Source organism: Sardina pilchardus, chromosome 4 (assembly GCF_963854185.1).
Source record: "Sardina pilchardus chromosome 4, fSarPil1.1, whole genome shotgun sequence".
NCBI classification, from domain to species: domain Eukaryota; kingdom Metazoa; phylum Chordata; class Actinopteri; order Clupeiformes; family Clupeidae; genus Sardina; species Sardina pilchardus.
Genome location: NC_084997.1, coordinates 2,827,732 through 2,850,419, shown reverse-complemented (window position 1 = coordinate 2,850,419; position 22,688 = coordinate 2,827,732). Strand labels below are relative to the sequence as shown.

Sequence of the window (22,688 nt, the reverse complement as noted above, 5' to 3'; positions counted from 1 at the left end):
TGCTCAGGCAGTCTGTAAACTAACGCCCACATTTTTGCCTGATGTTGGCAACCAATCACAGAACAGGGGAGAAAGCAAGACCATGATGAGCTATGCACAGACGCATTTTATAGACATCCGTGGTGCCCAATGAACGGATCTGGGCATTTTTTTCAAATACGAGAAAATGAACGTCTGGTTGCCAGACCACGTCTCATTTGAGAAGTGGTAGACGCTAGCCAGGCTAGTGTAAACACAACTATTTAAAAAACTATTTTCAAAGGTCAAAAACCCACTATAAATATATCGAGCTAAGGCTTTTGAAGTTTGTACCTTGAAAACAATGATGTTGGCTCCATATAAGTAAAAAGAACATTACAAAATGTTATGTAGTTTTACTACAAATGGGAAACAAGTCAGACTAAATGTGTCACTTAGTGAGTGTCTCTTTCAAATGCAAATTAAGGTGAATGGGCCTTCATGGGCCTGCTGCAGGTGAGAGGACTGAAATCCTAGGATTTTCTTTTATTGTTTTTACAAAGTGCCATATATACATTCTCTTTTAAAACATATATATTTGGAAACTAGTTGATTAAAGGTTTCTAATGTCACTTATATGTTTCTAGGACAAAAACTAGCAGAGATTGAGATGTGTGTTTGGAACAGTTTTTCAAATCCCCAGGGGGGGGATTTAGACTCCAGAGGGTTAATCAGTTAAGGTGGATACGGTCAACCATCGGTCAAACAGTCATCTGTTAACATCCCTAGATCATTATCAACTGATCTCCGTGCCGTGTCTCGTGAAGGCTACAGTTCAGCTAGCCTGACGACGTCATACTCAATTCTTGTCAGAATATGACTCTGAAACTGCTCCATTCAGCTGCGATTATGGGGCGTGATTCAACTGATACAGGGCGGGGGGGATAGCTCTGCACTCATTGGATAGCCCAAACCAAACAGAACAAGTTATTGGCTGTCAGTATCTGCGAAATCTAAGACAACGAAATATGTAGCAGGGTAGGCTATATGGAAAACATCCTCCCTCGTTTTTAAAAATAATTCCTTCAAACTGTATGCAATGAACAGCTGGGGAAGTGTGTCGCTAACCCAACGAGCAAACAGACATTTTTAAACAAACGGGAACAACATCACCCAAACATGCTGTTATAACTTGGTGAAAGTGAAACTGAAGTTTTCCCACATATCCACGTTGGTCTAAGTGTTCAGAAATAGTTGTGTGAATCCGTGATAAAACCTCCGTTTCAATAGCTAAGATAAACGAAAGGCCAAACTGCATGAACAAATTATGCATTCATAGCCATAACGTTTCTGTTGCAATCAAAATCAACCTAAGCCAACACGGTCTCACACCCAACTCGTCGAATGAGGACGCATGCAGCCGTGAACCTCACTGCTGTTCATCTGTCAATCATCACGTAAAGCCTGCCCTGACAATGTGATTGGTCCGAACAGCTCTGTATCTCGAATAGTAGCAGCTGAACGGAGCAGTGCCAGACCGAAGTTCCCTGCAGAAAAAGAATGTAGGCGGGGCTAAACTTCGGTCTGGCATCCAGGCTACAGTTCAGCTACAGCGGAGCAGCGCCAGGACGGGGAGGCCCGGTCGGAGTGTGAAATACGCGACTCACTATTAATAATTTCAAATGTGTTCAGCCTCATGGGTTAATCGTTAAGGTTAATTAGTTAACACAAATGTTAATACATGTCGGAGAAAAGTATACAGTTTGTAGTGAGGGGTTTTACAGCCTTAAAACATCTATAATAATTATTTCTATAATAATAATAGTTGTAAACAACATAAAGCTGCTACTTAGCGGATTTCACTTATCACAGGTTATTTTTGGAACGTAACCCCCGCGATAAACGAGGGGTCACTGTATAGGCTATTTTCTAAAACCATTTTCCTAACCAATTTCATTCATTTCAACACTGTTTTTTTTTTTTACATCTTTTGATTAATTTCGCCAGTCATCACCTTCATTTTAATGATTACATGAGATTAACGGAGACGACCATATTGACGGATATGCGGTCTTGTAACCCCCTTCTCTTACATTAATCATTAAATGCAGTTGAAATGCTGGTTGAAACTTTCTGCCACCTGGTGGTTGTTTGGGTACATTGCCGTAGCCTCGAAAAAAGTCGGCTTGACAGCCTACGGGATCTCTGCGGGATTGCCGCGGCAAAACGTGCATTCTCAACCCGTACCCAGTGTTCGAATTACCATAGGGCCCAGTAGTGCCCAGTCCCCTTAGTTCTGGCCAGGGCACTACTAGTTCTGCTCGAAATCACTGTCTGAGGGGGCCAACCATGCAGCCTGTCGAGGAGTATCGGGACTTTAAAATACAAGGGGCAAGGGAAGGGTACTGCCTGAAGAAACTCGTCGTCGCAGGCAACACGTTTTACCTACTTCGGCAGAATGCGAGAGAGGATTCTCTGCGCTTAATGACATCGACGACAAAGCCCGAAATCGTTTAAGTAAAGTGCGTCAAAAAACACACCCATTTTTCTCTGTTACATTGCTCCGTGATTATTAGTTGCAGTGAGATGTGACCTTTATTGCACGAAAGAGCAAAAGCGGGGCTTTCCAACGAGACTAGACACTTGTCTGTATGATCAAGTAAGAAAATTAAAAAAAATCATGAAGTTAAATCAAAGTATATCATATTTACAGTCTATTGCTCTGCGTTCACGCGTGCATCCATTACTCTCGCTTGAATCACTCGCGAACCAGGCATCGCACAGACATCCCACGCATATCAAATGAAAGAGGAGAAACTGTAGTTTAATATTGATACCAAATACATCGATCCTTTTGTGTTACAAAAACAGACGAAGTGACAAACAAATAATAGTGTCATATAGCTTATGCTATTCGTTTGATTTACTCGTGAACCCGCGATTAAAACGATATGGCACGCATACCAGATAAAAGGAGACACAGAGCTATCCACAGATAGCAAATACAACCTTCTAGGTCATAAAACAGATGAAGTGACAGCAAAATAATAACTTCATTTAGCTCCACTTACTCCATGTTTTTGTGTGGGATAATAGCCTATGTTCATTATCATGTGTGAATAATAACCCAAATTGAATTAATTGTAAACAAAGATCCAACTTTGTTGGCATTACAAATACTTAATTATTAGTTATTAGAACACTAATAGCAATTAGTTTAGTGTCTAGTTCAATTTGAATAGAGCATCTTTGGTAAGTATTAGAGGTGAATAACTGTTCTTGTGGCACTACCACCTTACAAGCCCCATACTAAGCCATGTATATTTAAGTCATAATTCACCAACAAATTATTTAATAACTATGAATAATGGGTAATTTGGAGCTTACATAGGGGAAATTCTTAACTAGGAGTCTAGGAAGGGTAGAATAAGACCTTTCAGAATAAGGTATCAATTAGTGACTTATAATGACTAACAAATGGTTAGTATGTTAATAATACAATACAGCAGCTAATTAATGGTGAATATGTGTGTCTTAAGATAAAGTGTTACCGTAATGGTGTGTATGTGGGGGGGGGGGGGGTAATAGTATAGTATAGTATAGTATAGTATAGTATAGTAATAGTAATGTAGCTCTACAGTATTTTGGAGAACTGAATTGGTATGGTGTCTGAATGCTATATATCTGTTTTGAGAACAGTACAAACCTGGCTTTCCTGGACCGACTACAGGCTGGTGCCACTAACACAGATCAGGCATTTGGAACACAGTATGGAGGTTGTCAGTTGAAGCAAGAGCCACAAGAGGATGCTGTGTTATCTCCAGAACATATCCACACCAACATTAAAGAGGAGTCTGGTGAGCCAAGCATGCGATACATGAAATGTCTACTTCTAACTGAAAGTAAATTAGTTCTAGGAAAATAAATGAGTTGAAGAAATTATTCAATCATTTGGAAATATTAATCGAAGGAAACTAGTTGTTCTAGTTTTTACTTTATAGCCTAGTAATTATACACATTAAAACTCTGAAGGTTTTTAGTAAAGTTCATCATGACTTACAAAATCCAGGAGTGGAGATAAAGTTAGATGGGTTAAATGTAACAAATGTTGGACTATGTTGTGTCTCTGTCACAGTTGTTAATCCTTATTAGTTAGAAACTTTAATCCATACAGCTTTTGTTCAGTTGTATTCATAATAATACGTAAGTCATAGAACTTCAGCTCAGTTCATTTTTTAGAAATATTACACAAAGCATAGAGGAATCTGGTACATAGTTCCACGTTGTTTCAGTAGGGTTCATGTATTTATTGCTGGGAGTTGTCTACAGTTAAAACCTGTTCATGATCCAAAACTAGTTTCATATGTTGATCATTTCTCAGCTTTGTTCATGGTTTCTCTTAAGATTTTGTGTATTTGTGCCTCACCTTGTGCCTGCATGCATGTCTTCCAAAATCCATAATGATACATTACATTTCTGTACTCAGCCCCAGTTACACTAAAATCACAGAGAGGATATGTGGCATTATCCACCATTGAGGTTTGGGGTTAGCCAGTGATTTCCAAAATCTGATGTCCTGCCTCTGATTGCCAAAGACATTGTATACATGTCTCACTCTAAGCCGAGGTTGTCCCAGCAAGCATTCAGCAGGACATGCCGTGGCATTCTCTTGTACTCATGCTAGTGACTTGCGCCATTCATCTGCAAGATCTGGCTTTGGTATGTTCTGCTTCCCATCTTGTTTCTAAGTTGCTGTGAGCACTGATTTATCGGGTCCTTCTCTATTGCATCTGTTCTGTCTGTCAAAATGACCACAATGATTAGGCTCATACCCTCTCACCACTTGCCTTACTCAATTTCCTGTGTCTTGGCACCATCCCAAGGGTTATTTGATGGGCCTTTTCACTCCAGTACCCATATTGCCTGTGTTGTCATAGATGCATCCTTTTGTTACTCAGCTGCTCTACCCACTTAGCGTGTGGTTGGTTGATCAGGATGCCACCATTTCTGGACCAGGGTTGGCAGAGGGGATGTGGTGTGGTGTAGACAAATGCTCTCCCACCCTTGCCAGCAGACAGTTCCACTCCTAGATGGAGCTGCTGTTGTCTGCCCTGCTGGCCGGTCAGGGGGTTCATCTGGGATTCCACTCCTATTCCAATTCCCATGCTGAAAGAAAGAACAAAGCGTTGTACTCTACGCCTATCTCTCCCTCCAACTTTCTCCCACCCATCTTCTTTATCCTGGAAAATACTCCAGTTTTAATGTGGAGGCAGCTCAGTGTGATGATGTTATTATATGTTTTTCTTGTAGATGCTGACTTGGAATGGGTGGTGATGAAGCTTTTAAGCTATTTCCCTCACTGTGAGAAAGCCTTTGTGGAGGATATTGTCAGTCAGTGCAACAGTGACTTCCAGCAAGCCTATAATCTTTTGAGTGAATGACAGAATTTCAGGATGACATAAATTATGTGTTCTCTTTAGACGTCTTGCTTTTCAAGTTCCAAGACTCCAAGAAAATATTAACTGACTATTTAAGTCGATAGATAGATAGATAGGTAGAGAGAGACAGATAGATAGATAGATAGATAGATACAGTGCCCTCCATAATTATTGGCACCCCTGGTTAAGATGTATTCTTTAGCTTCTAATAAATTCATTTTTTTTCCAAATAATATAGGACCACAATTTAAAAAAGCGTAAAATCCAACCTTTAATACAAGTGCATTTATTTAGAAGGAAAAAAATCCCACATTAAGAAGTAATTATTTTACATCAAATCATGTGTGCCACAATTATTGGCACCCCTGATGTTAATGCTTTGTACAACCCCCTTTTGCTAATAAAACAGCACCTAATCTTGTCTTATAATGTTTCACAAGATTAGAGAAAACAGGAAGAGGGATCTTCGACCATTCCTCTTTGCACAAAATCTCCAAATCATCCAATGACCTGGGTTCTCTCCTCTGCACTCTCCTCTTCAGCTCACCCCACAGGTTTTCAATGGGGTTGAGGTCTGGGAACTGAGATGGCCATGGTAGGAGCTTGATATGGTGTCTGGTGAACCATTTCTGTGTAGACTTGGTCATATGTTTAGAGTCATTATCTTGCTGAAAGACCCAGTGACGACCCATCTTCAACTTTCGGGCAGAGGCCACCAGATTCTGATTTAAAATGTCCTGGTATTTCAAAGCATTCATGATGCCATGCACCCTAACAAGGTTGCCAGGCCCTTTGGAAGAGAAACAGGCCCACAGCATCACCGATCCTCCCCCATACTTCACAGTGGGCATGAGGTGCTGTTCTGCATACTCATCTTTTTGTTACGCCAGACCCACTTAGAGTGTTTGTTGCCAAAAAGCTCTAACTTTGTCTCATCTGACCAAAGCACACGGTCCCAGTTGAAGGCCCAGTACCGCTCCAGACATTTGTGCTTATGATTTTGAGTGAGAGGTTTTTTTCCGTGCATGCCTCCCAAACAACTTGATGGCATGTAGATAGCACCTGCTGGTTGTTTTGGAGACTTTGTGATCCCAAGATGCAACCATTTGATGCAATTCTGTAACAGTGAGTTTTGGAGATTTTTTTATTTCTCTTACCATCCTCACTATGCATGTGGCAGGGTAGGTAGGTAGGGTATGGGCAGGTGTGCGAGTGGCTATTTTCTTGTAGCCATTGCCTTACTTGAGAAGGTCGACACACATCTGCCTTACTTGAACAGTGTGTTCCTTTGTCTTTCCCATGTTAAAGAGAAATGACCTCTGTGTCACGTCATATTTATAGCCCAGGGAAACAGGATGTTAAGAATTACTAATTAAATGTTCCTACATACTCTGATTGACTTTGTAAACTACTGTAGAAATGACAGAAATTACAGAAATACTTTAATTACATTTATTTCCTAGGAATTGTTAGGGGTGCCAAAAATTGTGGAGCAAGTGATTTTATGAAGAATAATTATTTCTCAGTCAGGGATTTTTTTCCCCACCTTAAAATTCACTTGAGTTGAAGGTTACATTTTTCTACAATTTTCAGTGTGAGAGTATGCTTCTACAATAAAAATTGTATTTATTTTAAGGCTTTTAACGCATCTTAACCAGGGGTGCCAATAATTGTGGAGGGCGCTGTAGATAGATAGATGGATAGATGGATAGATGGATGGATGGATAGATAGATAGATAGATAGATAGATAGATAGATAGATAGATGGATGGATGGATGGATGGATGGATGGATGGATGGATGGATGGATGGATGGATGGATGGATGGATGGATGGATGGATAGATGGATAGATAGATAGATAGATAGATAGATAGATAGATAGATAGATAGATAGATATTGGATATATCATTGTGTCCTTTATGATAAGGTGGGGTGGTCATCTTTGACAGAGAGCAGACAAAATCATTGGTATCTGTTTATTTACAAGGGTATTGTTGGGAAATTACCAGGTTATATTTCAGACATGCTTATGTGGAATTCTGGTCCCTATTAGACTAGATCAAATGACTCTTTGATGCTCAAGGTTCCTCGTATCCATTCTGAGTTGGGAAAGTCGGCCTTTTGTTATGGTGCCCCTACATCCTGGAATAATCTTCAGTGTAATATAAAAATTAACTCTATACTTTCCGATCAATTCAGATCTGTAATCACAAACCTTCCTATGTCAATTTGTACCTGTTTTAAGTAAATGTCTTTATTATTATTAGGCTATTATTATTATTGTTGTTGTTGTTATTATTTTATTCATATTTTATGTATTTTTCCCCTCCTCTATAATATAAGGTTATCTTATTATTATCTTATTTTAACATCTCTTGTTCCTTCATTGTTTCCGTAATATCTGTAATTGTTTCGTTGGAAATGAACCCTCAATGACTCTCCGAGAATAAATGAAGGTTGAATAAATGAATGAAAAATATACAGTATGATAGTGTATGTCACTTGTGGTCATACATTACAAGTATTGAGAGAAAGTTTTGTACGAAGGCAGATTTGTGTCTTTTTCAATCATAAAGAGTGTGCTTCAATCAAAAAATATATATTCAATCAAAAAAACATACACCTTTGTCAAAGAAAACACATTCAATCAAAGAAAAAAAGTGTTTGAATGCAAAAAAAATTGAGACTCAAAAAATGCCTTTGAACACCATTTTTGCTTTGATTGAAAATGTTTTTTGTGATAGAAGTGAAAGTTTTTTTGTTTAAAGCAGCTTTTTTGATTGAAGTAATGTTTTTTTGTGTTTGGGCCATAATATGGGTAGGACACATTTGTGTCTTTATTATTCAATAAAAAAAGATGTTGCTTCAAAGAAAAAAACAAAACAAAAAAAATTCAATATAAAAACCCCAACTTCAATAGAACTAAAAAACAAAAACTATTTCAGTCATTGAAAAATGTTCTTGCATGCCAAAACTATTTGAGACCCAAGGAATTGAATTTGAACCCTTTTTTTCTTTGATTGAAAATGTTTTCAATCAAAGTTTTGAATTTTTTGAATTTTGATTGAATTGGCAGACATATTTGACTGACAAGGGTCTACACCAAACACGTCTTTCTGACCAACAACGCTGACTATTGTTAACAAACTTTATGTAATCTAAATATCTAACAGAATATGCTTATTACAAGATAACAATCATTTGAATACTGCTTCATGTACTTACCAACAACTCCACCACAGCTCTCTTTAGCCTAGTCCCTGGCTTGCCGGCAACCATAAATTCTCTGCCAGGACTTGTTGTTCAGAAAGACATGATTGGTGTAGACCCTTAATTGTCAGTCAAATATGTCTGCCAATGGGAAAGCATCCGCCCTCTGCGGGACGTTTGTGTCAAAATGATTCAATCAAAAGAAAAAACACTTCCAAACTTTTATTTAGACTTGTTTTTTCTTTGGAAACAACCTTTTTTGACTTTGAATAGTAAAGACACAAATGTCCTACCCAAGACAAAAAAGATTGCTTTGGTCAAAGGAAATATTTTCAATTAAAGAAATTAACTTCAAACAAAGAAAACATTTTCAATGGAAGAAAAAAAGGGTCCAAATGCAATTCTTGGGGTCTCAAATAGTTTTGGCATTCATAAACTTTTTTCAATAACTGAAATAGTTTTTTTGTTCTATTGAAGTTGGGGTTTTGATAGATTTTTTTTGTTTTGTTTTTTAATTTGAAGCAACATCTTTTTATTGATTTTTTTTGTTTTGTAAAAGCATTATTTTGAGTCTCATTTTTTTTGCATTCAAACACTTTTTTTTCTTTGATTGAATGTGTTTTCTTTGACAGAGGTGAATATTTTTTTGATTGAAGATATATTTTTTGATTGAAGCACACTTTTTATGATTGAATATTAAAGACACAAATCTACCTTCATAGTTTTGTATTATTTTGTGATCCCAATGCTGTCGTTTTCTGCATTTGACTCAATAAAAATACTCTTAATACACAAAAAGTATGCTCCTTTAATCCAAACCCCAGCTGATGGCCCCAGCAGTTTTCAGTGTACTTATCCAATGTTTTGCATGTGAGTTCATGTGTGACGTGTGTGCATTTCGATTTTCAACGCTCAAAGGTGCCTTAATTAGACAGCTTGAGTATGGCATGGCGTATCATCATCATCTTCATGTATTTCTCACAGTCCTTGGGCTCATATACTAGGATATGTTGCCTGATATGGAGAAATAGAGAATACATTACAGCCAGGCTTGTGCAAAATTCCGAATTTTAGAATTGGCTTCCATTCAATCACTGATCTAAGAATAACAGTTATTCTTTATAGATCAGTGCATTCAATCCATGAATTGGCTCCATCCCACTATGAAAGGTCAAAGTAACAAAAATTAAATAAAAAGTAAATTACAAAGTAAAATAATGTAAGTCATATAACCAAGTATCAAATTTAAATCTATCAACGATCATTAAATGTAATCTAATTTGAAGTTTAAATAAATGTCATTTGAATTTTGAATTACGTGAAACCTGAAATCAGTTGAATAAGAAGTTTAATTAATTTTAAGTCACGCATTACATTTACATTTCCCTGTTGTTTTCATTTTGAATGAGACTTAATATTTCAGCCTTGTGCGCCACCATTTAATTTGAACGCTTTTACTTTGGACTTTGGTACTTTGGTTGTACTGTCACCTGTCAATCATGCTCTGTCCCCCGCCCCCCGCCCATCCACTGAATCTGAGTCGATTTATCAGTTCTTTAGTAATAGTTTCCTGCTTTCCTCCCCCCCACTTCATCACCATCACCAGAGCCTTCGTCTGACGCTGGGTTTCTACAGAGCATGTCACCATGCGAAATCTTTTACTGTCTATGCGCAAAATACGCCTGCTAAAATTTCACCCAGGGGGTGTTGTCACACACCTAGCGTTTCAGCTCAGTGGTCAACAGATTATCTTAGTGGTTAGGTTAGCTTAGTGGTTAGTTAGCTACACAGTCCAGTGCTTCAGATAGATCCTTTTCACGTGATGTCAGCAGCTGGGTATCAGTTCGTCCGGTAGCAGTAATATACAGTCATAACATCATTTAACTTCTCAAATTTACTCTCAAATCAATGCAGCTACGAGAGCAATGATTGCAAACGATAACTGAACATAACGTTAGTCCTAACGTTAGGAGACCCGTGCTATACATAGCAGCAACTTCAGTTAGCTAACATGTTAGCAAGTTGGCTTGATATTGGATATTCGGATACTCAATGAAAGACCGTTCCTTATTTTGAATCTCTGTCGAATATCCAATATCAAACCAACTTGGTCTTCGGTGAAGTTAGCTGAAGTTGCTGCTATTAAGGATTAGGCTACTGACTTTACTCTCAAATCAAGGCAGCTACGTGACAGCAATGATCGCCAATGAAGGAAAATGAAGATAATAAATACACGTGAAATATTAATCTTACCTCAAGAACTGTAACCGTATCACCATAGCTTTTGCTTACGCCGGATGAACTGATACCCAGCAAAGCTTCAAAGCAGAAAGTGTCTGATGTTAGCGTGAAAAGGGTCTATTACATTCAGTGGTTTATTTAGCCCAAGTATGTTCAAGTGGCATACACAGAACAATCCGTTTGAATGTTTTCATGTTGACAACAATTCATGTTCTACAGAAACACCACAGCATATCAGCGTGCTAGCTATCAGCGTGCTAGCTAGGTTCTGATGGGTCAACAAGCTAACAAGCTAACTCTACCGTTCGAGAGCTTACGTTAACCTACAATGATATGTGTGTCCTGAACACATTTGTTTTGTATATATACAGTATCAAAATAGGCCATTAAAAGTGGTCAAGACACCTTTAATCACATTTAATATTTCCAGTTACGACCCCCGGAGCCACCGCCATTGTTTTCTGATTTTTTTTGTTACTCCTGCCTCTGTGTACAGTGTACAACGTGGGCATCATTTCCTATAATCATTTCGCCCTACCGGAGTGATTCTCACAAAAGAACTGATAAATCGACTCAGATTCAGTGGATGGGAGGGCGGGGGACAGAGCATGATTGACGCATGATTGACAGGTGACAGTAGGCTACAACCGAAGTACCTAAGCAGTAGCGGTTCTAGACTGAATTACTCCCCCCACTTGGAACTATATTCTGCCTCATCACAGGCGAAGCACTGCTAGATAGGCACAAGGTTCTCATGCAGCAGCACTTGAATCCCATTCCGTGAAGTTCCAGTCGAAGTTAGGAGTTTTCAAGTGCTACGTGAGACTAGCGGTGTTTCACCTGTGATGAGGCTGAATATAGTTCCAAGTAAATATCTGCCCAGGTAATAGCCTCGTTCGATATTGCATTATGATTTGTACTTGTTCTGAACACACGTCTCCCAAGATATATTTAGAAAAAAATTAGATGTCTCTGTCACTTTTTTGGAGGACGTGCTAACTGACACCCTTCATTTACAGCAACTGTGCTAAGCTAAAGCTAAAAACGCTGCTCCCAAAGCAGGACAATGCCCAAACGGATTTTAACCGGGTTTTTTTCACTGTTTTAACTCTGGGGGTGACCGAGACTGGCTCAATTTCATTTTTGGGTGGCGTATTCCTTTAACGTAATTCAAAATTCAAATGACATTGATTTAAACTTCGAATTAGATTACATTTAATGATCGTTGATAGATTTAGATTTGATACTTGGTGATCTGATTTTACTTTTTATTTTATTTTTGTTACTTTGACCTTTCATAACGCACACCCATCATCACCCCCATTGGTCAGCAAAAAAGTAGCCTACATAGCATAACAACATCCACATGCAATAATACAACAACGTCTAACAGTGACCTACTCATTTGGACAACATTACACAGCCCTATAAAGGCTAAGTCAAATTTAGTTTTGTTCTAGCGTACAGTTAATGTCTGGCACTAAACAGCTGTAATCTAACGTTCTGACAATTGTCTACCTTGTTATTAGCCTAGAAATCTAGACGCCCCTAGCGGCAACAAATTTAATTTGCTGCCTGGGGTAGTCTAGCAACTTTCCGTAGAGCTTGGGAGCTGGGCTTTGGCAGAAATCACCGGACCAATCACATCATGAGTCAGTAGGCGGGTTTAACATAATTATGACTGACATGCGACCAGAAGTTGTGACCGTTAAGCATCCTGCTACTTGAAAAGAAGATGATTTGTTTAGCGCTATCCTATTGCATGGAGAGGGAATTAGAATTTTGAGTTTATCCCACCCCTCCGAGCCCTGCCTACGTTGAATTCCCAGACCCTACATCTTGTTGTGGGTCTGGTTGGTCAGGCTACCTTGTTATTGCTCATCTGGAATAACTCCTCTAGCTTTGCTGCCTCCATCCTCTATCCTTTCTGTTTTCTTTGTTTAAAAGAGCTTGCGATATTGTAAGCCAGGTTTTCAGATTCCTTTGAGGCAGATGAGAGCTGAATGTCCTTTTGCTGCTAATTTACATCTGTGTGAGCTTCTGATAGCTCATTGTTGTCTCAGCTGGCTGTGGCCGGAACCCCATCAACCAGCCATCAACACTTCCCCCATCGATTCAGTGAAAGTCAAATTGACAACTTCTGAAATACTCATAAAACGTATGTTGTAAATGTAATACATCCATGTTTGGTCTTAAATTAATACTTGTAATGTGGGCAACAGCCTAATCACGGTTTCATTGCAATCTAATGTATTTGTACATAGTTATAGACCAAGAAATACACTATAGAGTTTTAGACATGTGTGCCCGTGGGTATAGTTTAACAGTTTTTAGATGTAAACCTTTAAATAAAAAAAACAACTCGTCGTCGTTTTGCGCTAAGACGTTAAGTTAAACATTGTTGTGCTTTTTATCCAGATAAACCGCAGCTCACCTCTTTATAGACATTAAAGCTGCTGTTGGCAAGATGCTTTTGATCATATTCACTGAAACCAACAGTATGCTCTGACAGAACAACATAAATCAGCCCTTTTTTTTTTTTTCTTCTTTTTTAAACCTACCTTCTACTTCCACTAGGAGCTGTTTTGCAAAAATCCCCCGTTCCCGGTTCTTCTGGTCCAATAAGTGCAAGGCTGCATGATGATTGGCAGGTCTGACAATCACAGTTTGTTCACAGTCACTAACAAGCACAAACTTGATTGGAGGGTGCTCGGTGGTAGTGCGGGAGGGGCATGAAAGTTGTACACATTCAAAATGTTGGTTAAATCCCCTCAATCTGCCAGACTTGCCAACGGCAGCTTTAATGTTAGTCTATTTTGGTCCAGGCAAAACGAATGTTACAGTAACTTAGAACGGTAACTTATATTGCATCAAGCAGTCAAAAATCAAACTATCTGATCTACAAATCTAAAAAAAAAAGGCAACACTTACTCTCAAGTCTCGACTCTGCAAAATGGCAACTACAGAGTTCATAACGTTAGCCTGGCCTACAGCCAAGACTTCTGTTTTGATTTTTTGATTTTTTTCTGTTTTGATTTTTTGAATTGATTTTCTTGTCCAGTGGTGCATGCGTGAAATAAAATATGCCGAATTGAAGTTGAAGACAGCGAGGAAGATGGGAGCGAGTATGCTTGTGACGAAAAGGACAATGATGATGTGCAGAGTAATTTCATCAGATAGTGGTGATTCAGAGTGTAGTGAGGCAGAATGCTCTGATTTGGACTAACCTTCTATTGCTTCTTCTAAATCTAAACTATACATTTTGCCCTCCCGGATGGTGGCCATCTTGAGTTTTGGGATCAGAATGATGTCTTAATGTCGAAATGATGTCAAAATCACAATCCTTATGGTCAGTTTACCACAAAAAGTGTCTTCATTCAGTGATGGCATGACAGTTCAAATCACTGATTTTACTATACAGGATGCAAAGGAACCAAAATGAGAATTATTTTAATTTACAGTAAAACAAACCATTAAGAACCATCAGCAAGCTTGCGACATTTTATTTTGTATTCATAACAGTCATAAAATAGCAGCTCTTATTTTTATATATATGTTCATAACATATATACATGTTCATCATGTTCATTACCAGCATTTAAAGCACTCTCCACTCTAATTTTGCAGCCTAATGTTATACTTGAGCTAAGTAGAGTTTATGCACTCTAAATCTGACTCATGTAAAAGGAGTGTGATTATGAGGAGTGTAGGAGGGAAAGGCTGTACCATCTGGTGATGTGCGGTAGGTGAGTGCAGGTGGGCACACATAGCCCAGGAACTCTACCCATACCGCAAATCACATTGATCCAATCATCACATCCTGTTGCACGAGACATTCCCGAAGTTGCAAACCTAATAAACCGTGAACAAAGACTCGTTTGATACCCTCAGAGAGACAAGAAAGATAGAACACCAGGAACAAAGGGTTCAGGGCCCAGGGTTCTGTTTGATCAGCAGTAGAACAGGAGCCACAGCTTGTTTTTGTGGAAACAGGATCAATCTCATCCCAGGAAGTTAGAAAAACTGAATTTACATTTAGGATATTAATTCAAAATTTGAACACCCTTGAAAACCTATTTTGCCTGTGTTCCTCATGCCTTCACTGCATTATAACAGAAAATATACAGCTATATGACATTCATGGTAGATGAAATGTAGGCCTACCAGCTGTTATGGATGTTATGCTTCACTATGTGAGTTAACCTTTTGAAGAGAGGTAGAAATCTCCTGAGTTCAAGAAAAGCAACATTCAAGATGATGTCAAGCATCCATCTGGGGATTAAGACTGTATGATGAATAAGCCCCCACCCCACCCCCATTCCACTCCCCCAAGAAACCAACAGAATGGGTATGCTAGCAAGACCCTGATTACCTCAACAACAGTTGAGGGGATTTCCCGTGGGTGGTTCCCCCTACAAATTAGGTCACAGCATTACCCATATCACAAAAGAATTTTGAGGAAAATATAAAGAAATGATACACCCAAGAGATCTTGAGGTTATTAGCCAGGGTGTCAGAGAGAAATGTTAATTGATCTGTTTTTAGCTGTTTGTTTAGTTTTGTATGTGTTGGTGTTGTTTTATATTGATTTTTGTACTTGTGTTAAAAGTACCCTGTATTTCAGTCATTTACTTCCAAAATCTAGTGCTTTACTGAAACTGTTGATGATAAAATATGGCTCAAGGTTTTAAATTATCAACCAAAATAAAATGTGTTGTTAAAGGATTTAAGACCATGTCAGTTATTCAACCAGAGTGTGCATACTGTGTAGTGTTTTTTTCATGTGGCAATTGAAATATTACCCTGGTAGGAACACAGGGATACTTCAGGACAACAGAGGACCTTGAAGTGAACTAGGAAAGTATGCCAGCTGCAGGGCTCTAGCATGCAGAGATTTCCACACTCAACCACAACTGAGTCACTGTACTTCCTGGGGAAAATCGACTCCACAAGACAGGCTGCGGAGGCACGCCTCAACTGCTGGCTGACAGCGCTGACAGTGAGGTTTTTACACTAACAAACACATAAGCAATCTTTTTCTTTGTCTCTCTTCCACACAAAGCAAATACAGAAACATAGTGTTGCTTAAATACATTCTCAATCATGCCATTTGAATGCAATAAGCTGAAACTAATGAAGAATAGTAATCTAAAATGTATGGTGGTAGTAGACTTTTAAACATACTTTAAAATGTTTGTGTCTGATCTGATTTGTGGTCTATGAAGGCAAAATGACATGGCACACTGATTCACTCAGGTCTAATTCAAGTTGACTGTGCTGCAATATCTGACAGATAGATACATTCTACAAAGTGCAAAATATCTTGTATTCCTATCTTATCTTGATGAGTGCTTCTCAGAGTAGTAAGTTCAGTGACTTTTGGTGGGAAATGGGGATTGGTGGAAGTCTATAAATGTGCAAACCAGTTATCATGGGATAAGAATATGAAACATAACATTGTATGTCATATAAATCTGACACCTTGGCCACTGTCTCAAGCTGTTCTTATATCCTAATGAATTCCTCCCTCCCCAATGCTTTTGAGGCTAAGGACTCCCACATGGTTGCCCCTTTGGACCTCCTCTGCCCAGGCTGTTATTTCTTAGAAACCCATCTGATCTTTTCTAACGTCTGATAATAGACTAACTGTCTGACTGTTTGCCTGACCTCCTGCTTACGAACAGGAGAGTAGTAAAGAAGATAGGAACACATACCATGAGGATATTCAGCAAGCTGAGAGAGCCTTAATTAAAAACCAGTGAATCTAGAAATGGTTTACAATATTCTTGTTTATTTGAACATGAATGCTAGCTGTCAATGACCATTTAAGTAATAAGGAGATTACCATCAAGGAAACAATGCATGTAAACAAAAACTGAAATGAGAAATGTTTGCTCCCAAAGTTCTACGGTCTGCCCTAGTGTGATGTGTTTCTGAATGTTTGTTTTTGATTGTTTTATTATTGAGAAAGGGCAAGAATTTCAAGTGTTGTGTAAAAGTATCAAAACAAAAACATTCTGAATGCCCCAATGTAGGGTATTGTCAAAATGAGTGCAACAACACCATAAACAATTATAATGAACCCCAAAAAGAAGTTCAACTTGGTTTTCTGAGAGCATCCTGCCAAATAAACTCAGTGACTTAATTTAGAAATTACATGGAACAAAGGCCTGACCATACTGTGGTCTCCTCTCTGTCTTGATAATATCTTCTGTGATGCCAATGAACTTCCATCCTATTCTCATTTATATCAAGCAATCATCTCAGGAGCCTTGGGAGAGACATATGGCCAGCAAACCTATGACCCTAGAGACCTATAGAGAGCCAGCCTACTTTCACATCACCGCTTGCAATATTGTGACCTTGTTAGAGCAATTGTGGTGTCTTACCAAAGCAGGTCTCCAAAGAACTGAGGCTGTAACTCTACAATGAAACTGTGTTTTTGTGCAAATGTTTCACCTCGATTACATCTAAAATAACCCAGACCAAAATATTCTCACTCTTCAGCCTGTGAAGGTTTTATGATGGTATGATTCATCTTGGGCCCTAACTCCATTGATGGAGGAAGAAATAAAAACTAAAGCTAATTTAATAACTTGGCAAAATCCTTTTGCTTATTTAAATAGTGTGACCAAGAGGGTGGGTCACCTCAATGTTCCCACAAGTCCTATGATAGCTTTAGTTCTTGCACTATGCTCACTGCCCCATTTTGCTTGTTGCGTGTCAAGGAAATTAAACTGTTAATTGCAATGTCAAAGATACATTCAAGGAAGTTTGTTTATGTTTATGTTTATATTTATATTTGAGATGATTAACAGACCCCATTTGTCCTAAACAACATGATATGCATTGATATAGCCTGGGTATACCCATGCTGCCTTGTGCACGATTTTATTCGCTGCTGCTAAGCAGCCTGGATTCCATGGACTGGATTTTCACCTCAGCTATAGGGAACCAATCACAGAACGGGGGGACAGCAAGATGATGACGACATCTAAGCAACACACCAAAGCTATTAAGAACCAGACCAGCTTTTTTTCAAATCTACTTATCACTACTGTAAAATATAAGGTTCATTTATCAAATGTTATTTTGAAGTATTAAAGGGTTTTACTCTACATATGTCTGGTAAAGGTAGGTTTTTCTTTTGGTAGAAAAAAGCAACAACAAAATCTTCCCACTTTGAAACATCTAGTCCTGTTTTGAGCATGCTCATCGGGTTCATCTACTCCTTCAGTCTCACTCTCTGGGTCAGGTTCTGGCTCAAACTGATAGGGCTGAACTGACGCCATAACAGCTACAGAGAGTTTCAGACAGAGAGCGCTATAACGATATATATACTGTATATATATAACCCTACAAATGAAATTATAAACAGTAAAAAATGACCATAATAAGGCACACAATTGTGATTAGGCTATACCCTGGTCTAATTTAATGAAACTAACTCATTTGTATTTATCAAATATCCAGAACCTGTCCACTTCTCTGCATCACACCATCTGCCTCCCGCTTATTGAACAGAGATCATAGTAGTTCAGAACCAGCACCAGCCTAGGGAGACCCAAGAGAGAGGTTAGTGGATGACGCATTAACGGCACTCTGATTAGCTAATAGAGCTCAACAGTCCTGTCCAGAGGTAAGAATTCAATCATTTCTCCATTGACAACTAGAGTAACCATAAAATCGTAACCGTCCATGGTAGACTTAGAACCAGCTATGACATGAGTAAGCAAGAGGATAATTATGCTCAAAGACATTAAAAGTTCATGGGAAAGATAGCTAACTTCCCACCGTTTCCATTGAGTGAACTAAACTTGAGAAAAACAGTTTTCATCAGATGGTCACACATTGCTCTGACTGCCTGCATCCATCTTGTTCAGTGAGAAGCAAGCCATGATAGTAACAGCGGGAGTTAAGGCATACACATTTTATGGCTTATACTCCAGTTGTCAGTGGAGAAGTTGTATTGTGACATTGGCAGTGGGTGGGATTGTTGAGCTCAAATAATACGTTGAAATGTGCTGCTTTAGAAAAAGAAGTCTTGCAATTTTGGGTTTTTGTGCTCATTGTGGAGCAGGTTGAAAAAGCATCTTCATTTGTGTCTTGGCATGTCTTTTGGTCAGTCATGCCAACCCTTAGCAAAAAGTAGCATACAGTACTTAAGTTTATTTTGCTCCAGTATAAGTATAGCAAGTATTCTACAGACCATGTACTTTTATTGTACTAGAAAGTATACAAATTAAGAACACTAAATTGGAATTTCACTCATCTACTGTATATACTATCAATGTACTTGGTATATCCCTCTCGTATGCTTAAAGTATGCAACAAGTACACTTACAGTATCTATATATCAATACCCGCTACGATATGTGTGATGATATGTTATTATGGGAGTTTTTTTCCTAAGGTTAGTCCCTTTTCATAAGGGTTTGGTAATGGTGTTATGTACATACTGTCAGCTGTTTCAACAAGAACACATTTAGTTTTAATCATGTCAGGCCAGACAGCATTAACAGTTTCAGTTTTTTTAACAACATAAAATAAAACTTAAAGCTTAAGTATACTACTTTTTGCTATTGGTAGCTTGATCAATAAAGTCAAGTCAAATGTTTTTCTGTTTCTGTGTATGATTTTAAGGTACATCAAGAGAATGCAATTGAGCACACATACTACATACTAAACTCCAGGATTATATCATATTTGCTTGTTGTTAAATGTTGTTAAGCATGCGTCAATGACTTCACCTTATGCACTTGGAGCAAGATATACTAAGTATTGGTACTTTGTGGTAAAAAGACGTAAAAAGCATACTAAAGTATAAGTATCAGATTTAGATCAGTATAAGCCAAGTTTACATCACTATACTATTCTTAAATATATGAAATATGGTGTCTAAAAAGTAGTACATTAAAAAAAAAAAAATAGTATACTCACTATTCCCTTTTTGTTAAGGGAAGCCACAAATAATGTGTTTCACTCAAGTAAACAGACACCAGTACATGTTATGAAACATTTAAAATGTTCAATTGTCATTGTGAAACAATAACACATTTTGTTGTGACTGACAACACAAGAGCAGTGCGGACTGGTGCATAATGTGACTGCCTGCTTTGCCACCTGCCATGTAAAAAAAGCTACTTCTCTCAAGGATTCTACTCCCTCCCACTTCTCCTGTAACTTATTATAACAAGCCTTACATCTTCTCCCATTGGGATTAGAAGGTTTGTTTAACAGTGCAATACAAATATACAGTTTAAACTGCTAGAAGTGCTTGAACTGCAAACCAAAATAACGAAAAGACACAGGTTTATACATTTGCCAAAACAATATACTAACGATAACATTTAATTTAATATTTAATTTGTACATAGTAATGGTAATGAACTGCATTATTTCTTTCAATTCTTGCGAGTACCCAAAACATTTTACATTGTCATGCCTCACATTCACCCATTCCTTCACACACTCACACACCGATGGTGGATGGCGATTGACGCTAAATTTATTTTAGTGGGTTGTCAATATTTGTGGCATGTGTGTTCCTGTTCAAATACAGTATATTTTTTTTCTTTCTGAGAATTTTTTTTTAATTCTGGAGAATAAATACCCACAAGCTTTCCTTCAATAATGGATTTTTTCCTAATTTCATTGTAAAATAAATGTTACACAATTATTTTTCATATAACTCATTACTTGTTAATCAATGGAATAGCAATCATGAATGAGCCAATTTAACATGGGTGTGGGTCATCTGTAATCCTACAGCCACAAAAGCTTCTCTTCAGAAAACATTTATATATTGTAGAAAGTAGTTCATCATCCACACTACAGTATATGTTCATAGACCTTGTGATGCCATGGTTCATCAACTGCTGCATTTGTCATGTTATACTTACCACATTTACTGTACGTTACTCCACTTTGGAGATTGAATATTTTATGAATTTAAGTTAGAATGTTTAATCATTTTGTGTTATTCTTCCAAAATACTTTTCATCTGACTTCTAAGAACCGTCATAACTGTAAATACCACTGACTGCTGTCTAAGCACACAGACTGACTGAGGGGGATTTTCCAATACACGTTTGCATGCTTGCATATTGCATGAGTACAGATCCTGTCACGGAGTTCATCACAGTCTGAGTAATGCCCAACAGATGTCTGTAGTCCATGCACCATAATGATACCAAATTGATTGTTGATCCGAAAGCCACAGAGGAATATGCCAATTCTTAGTTGCTTTTGTTGGAATTGGATTTTCTGATAGAGCACAAGCCAACAAATCACTGCTGCATTCACAAAGAATAGGACAGTAGGAGGTATGTATACAGTAGCAGCTTTTGTAGTCTAATGTCAGCTTGAGCTATGTCCCTGGAGAGGTAAAGATGCAGAGGCAGGCCTGGGAAGCTACTGTATAAGACACGAAACTCAGTTGTACATTCTCAAAAGCTTCAAACATTAGGACAGGAATCACCTATTAGAACGACTGTCAATTCTTGATATTTGAGTGCAGGTGGACAGGAAGCTCTGAGGAAGAGAACAGTCATGCACTAAACATTCAAGGCTGAAGAGTTCCTATCAGGACAGCATATGTGTGTGTGTGTGTGTGTGTGTGTGTGTGTGTGTGTACTGTATGTGCATGAATGCATGCATGCATGCATGTGTAAGAACAGACTGTAAAGGATGACACAATGTTAACCTTCAGAATGAACATTTTCTACTCTTCAATACTTCATAAAAGGCAAAGAAGTAGCCAGTGTACAGTATAAGCATATGGAGACCAGAAGGACACCACACTGCAGTGAGGTCACCTACTGTCATCCAGTAGATTTGTTGGAGTCTTTCATTCAGGAGTTCATTCATGTTCATTAGGTCAATATGCCAATATAGCTTTGTCTTTCTTGTGGGCTCCATCTGACTGGGGTGAAAAGAAAACATATTGTGTACTTCCTCTGACTATGTTGCTTAGGCTGTAAAACTACAATAACAGACTGCAATAACTAGATAGCAAGATTGCAGATATGTGCATGTTATCACATCACTAGTGCTGGAAATCAGATTTAATCAGACATATTTAAGTTATATTTGTATTTTGACATTTTCTGTTGAGTAATATTGTTACACCATAAAATACTAGCTACAGTATAATGTATGTTACATACAGTAAAAAACTAAGCATTAAGCCCCAAGAGGCTTTTTTTTAACATGTAACACATGCTAAATATATCTTTAGCCACAGTTCAAACAGACCTTTGTCCTCTTACAAGTTCTGCATACAGTTTTCAACAACACAAGCCAAAAACAGCTATTCTGACTGACAAATTCAGTATACTGAAATCAGTTTATCAAAACTTCAGTTCAGTTCTGTTCTTCAGTGACTGTAAGACTTCATGATGTCATACTAAATTAAGTTACATGATTTTGTTCCTCTTTTTTGCATCTCATTTTGTAATCTTGTTTACTTGGTGAGCACGTGTGCCATTTCAAGTGCAGATGGCCGGGTCAGATAACACGGAAAATGTGACACAAAAATGAACATGTGGGGGTGTGATCGCTGAGCTGATAACAGTTCTGAGTATTGTCATACACTTGCAGCAAACTTGTTTATTCACGGCAACAGTTTTTAGGTTGATGATCTGTTCCATTTACTTGTGTGTTTCACTAGTGTTTCTCATATATGAGATGTGGAGATATAAATCAAGCCAAAATGTTGCAAATGCAGTGATACAATGCTACAAAGACACGCAATATTTATAGAGGGCTTGCAGTTTCAGTTGCAGTGAGTGTCATAATTTTGTGGCCTAAAATAATCATGACAGGTGAATCCATATT

The 22,688-nt window shown here is 38.1% G+C and overlaps 1 protein-coding gene across 3 annotated transcripts in view; it reads left to right on the top strand.

The window, feature by feature from the left end:
• epsti1 (epithelial stromal interaction 1) overlaps positions 1–15,939 on the top strand; it is a 63,479-nt gene extending 47,540 nt beyond the window's left edge. Inside the window, exons 9-10 of one of the 3 annotated variants that reach the window (XM_062533732.1) lie at positions 3,658–3,815; positions 5,269–9,401. In XM_062533732.1, coding sequence (XP_062389716.1) covers positions 3,658–3,815; positions 5,269–5,399 — 289 coding nt within the window. In that variant the 3' untranslated portion in view covers positions 5,400–9,401. Of the gene's footprint in view, positions 1–3,657; positions 3,816–5,268; positions 9,402–15,660 lie in introns of those variants that run through there. The other 2 variants (XM_062533733.1, XM_062533734.1) reach the window with 2 other exon arrangements.
• Positions 15,940–22,688: the final 6,749 nt, after the last annotated feature.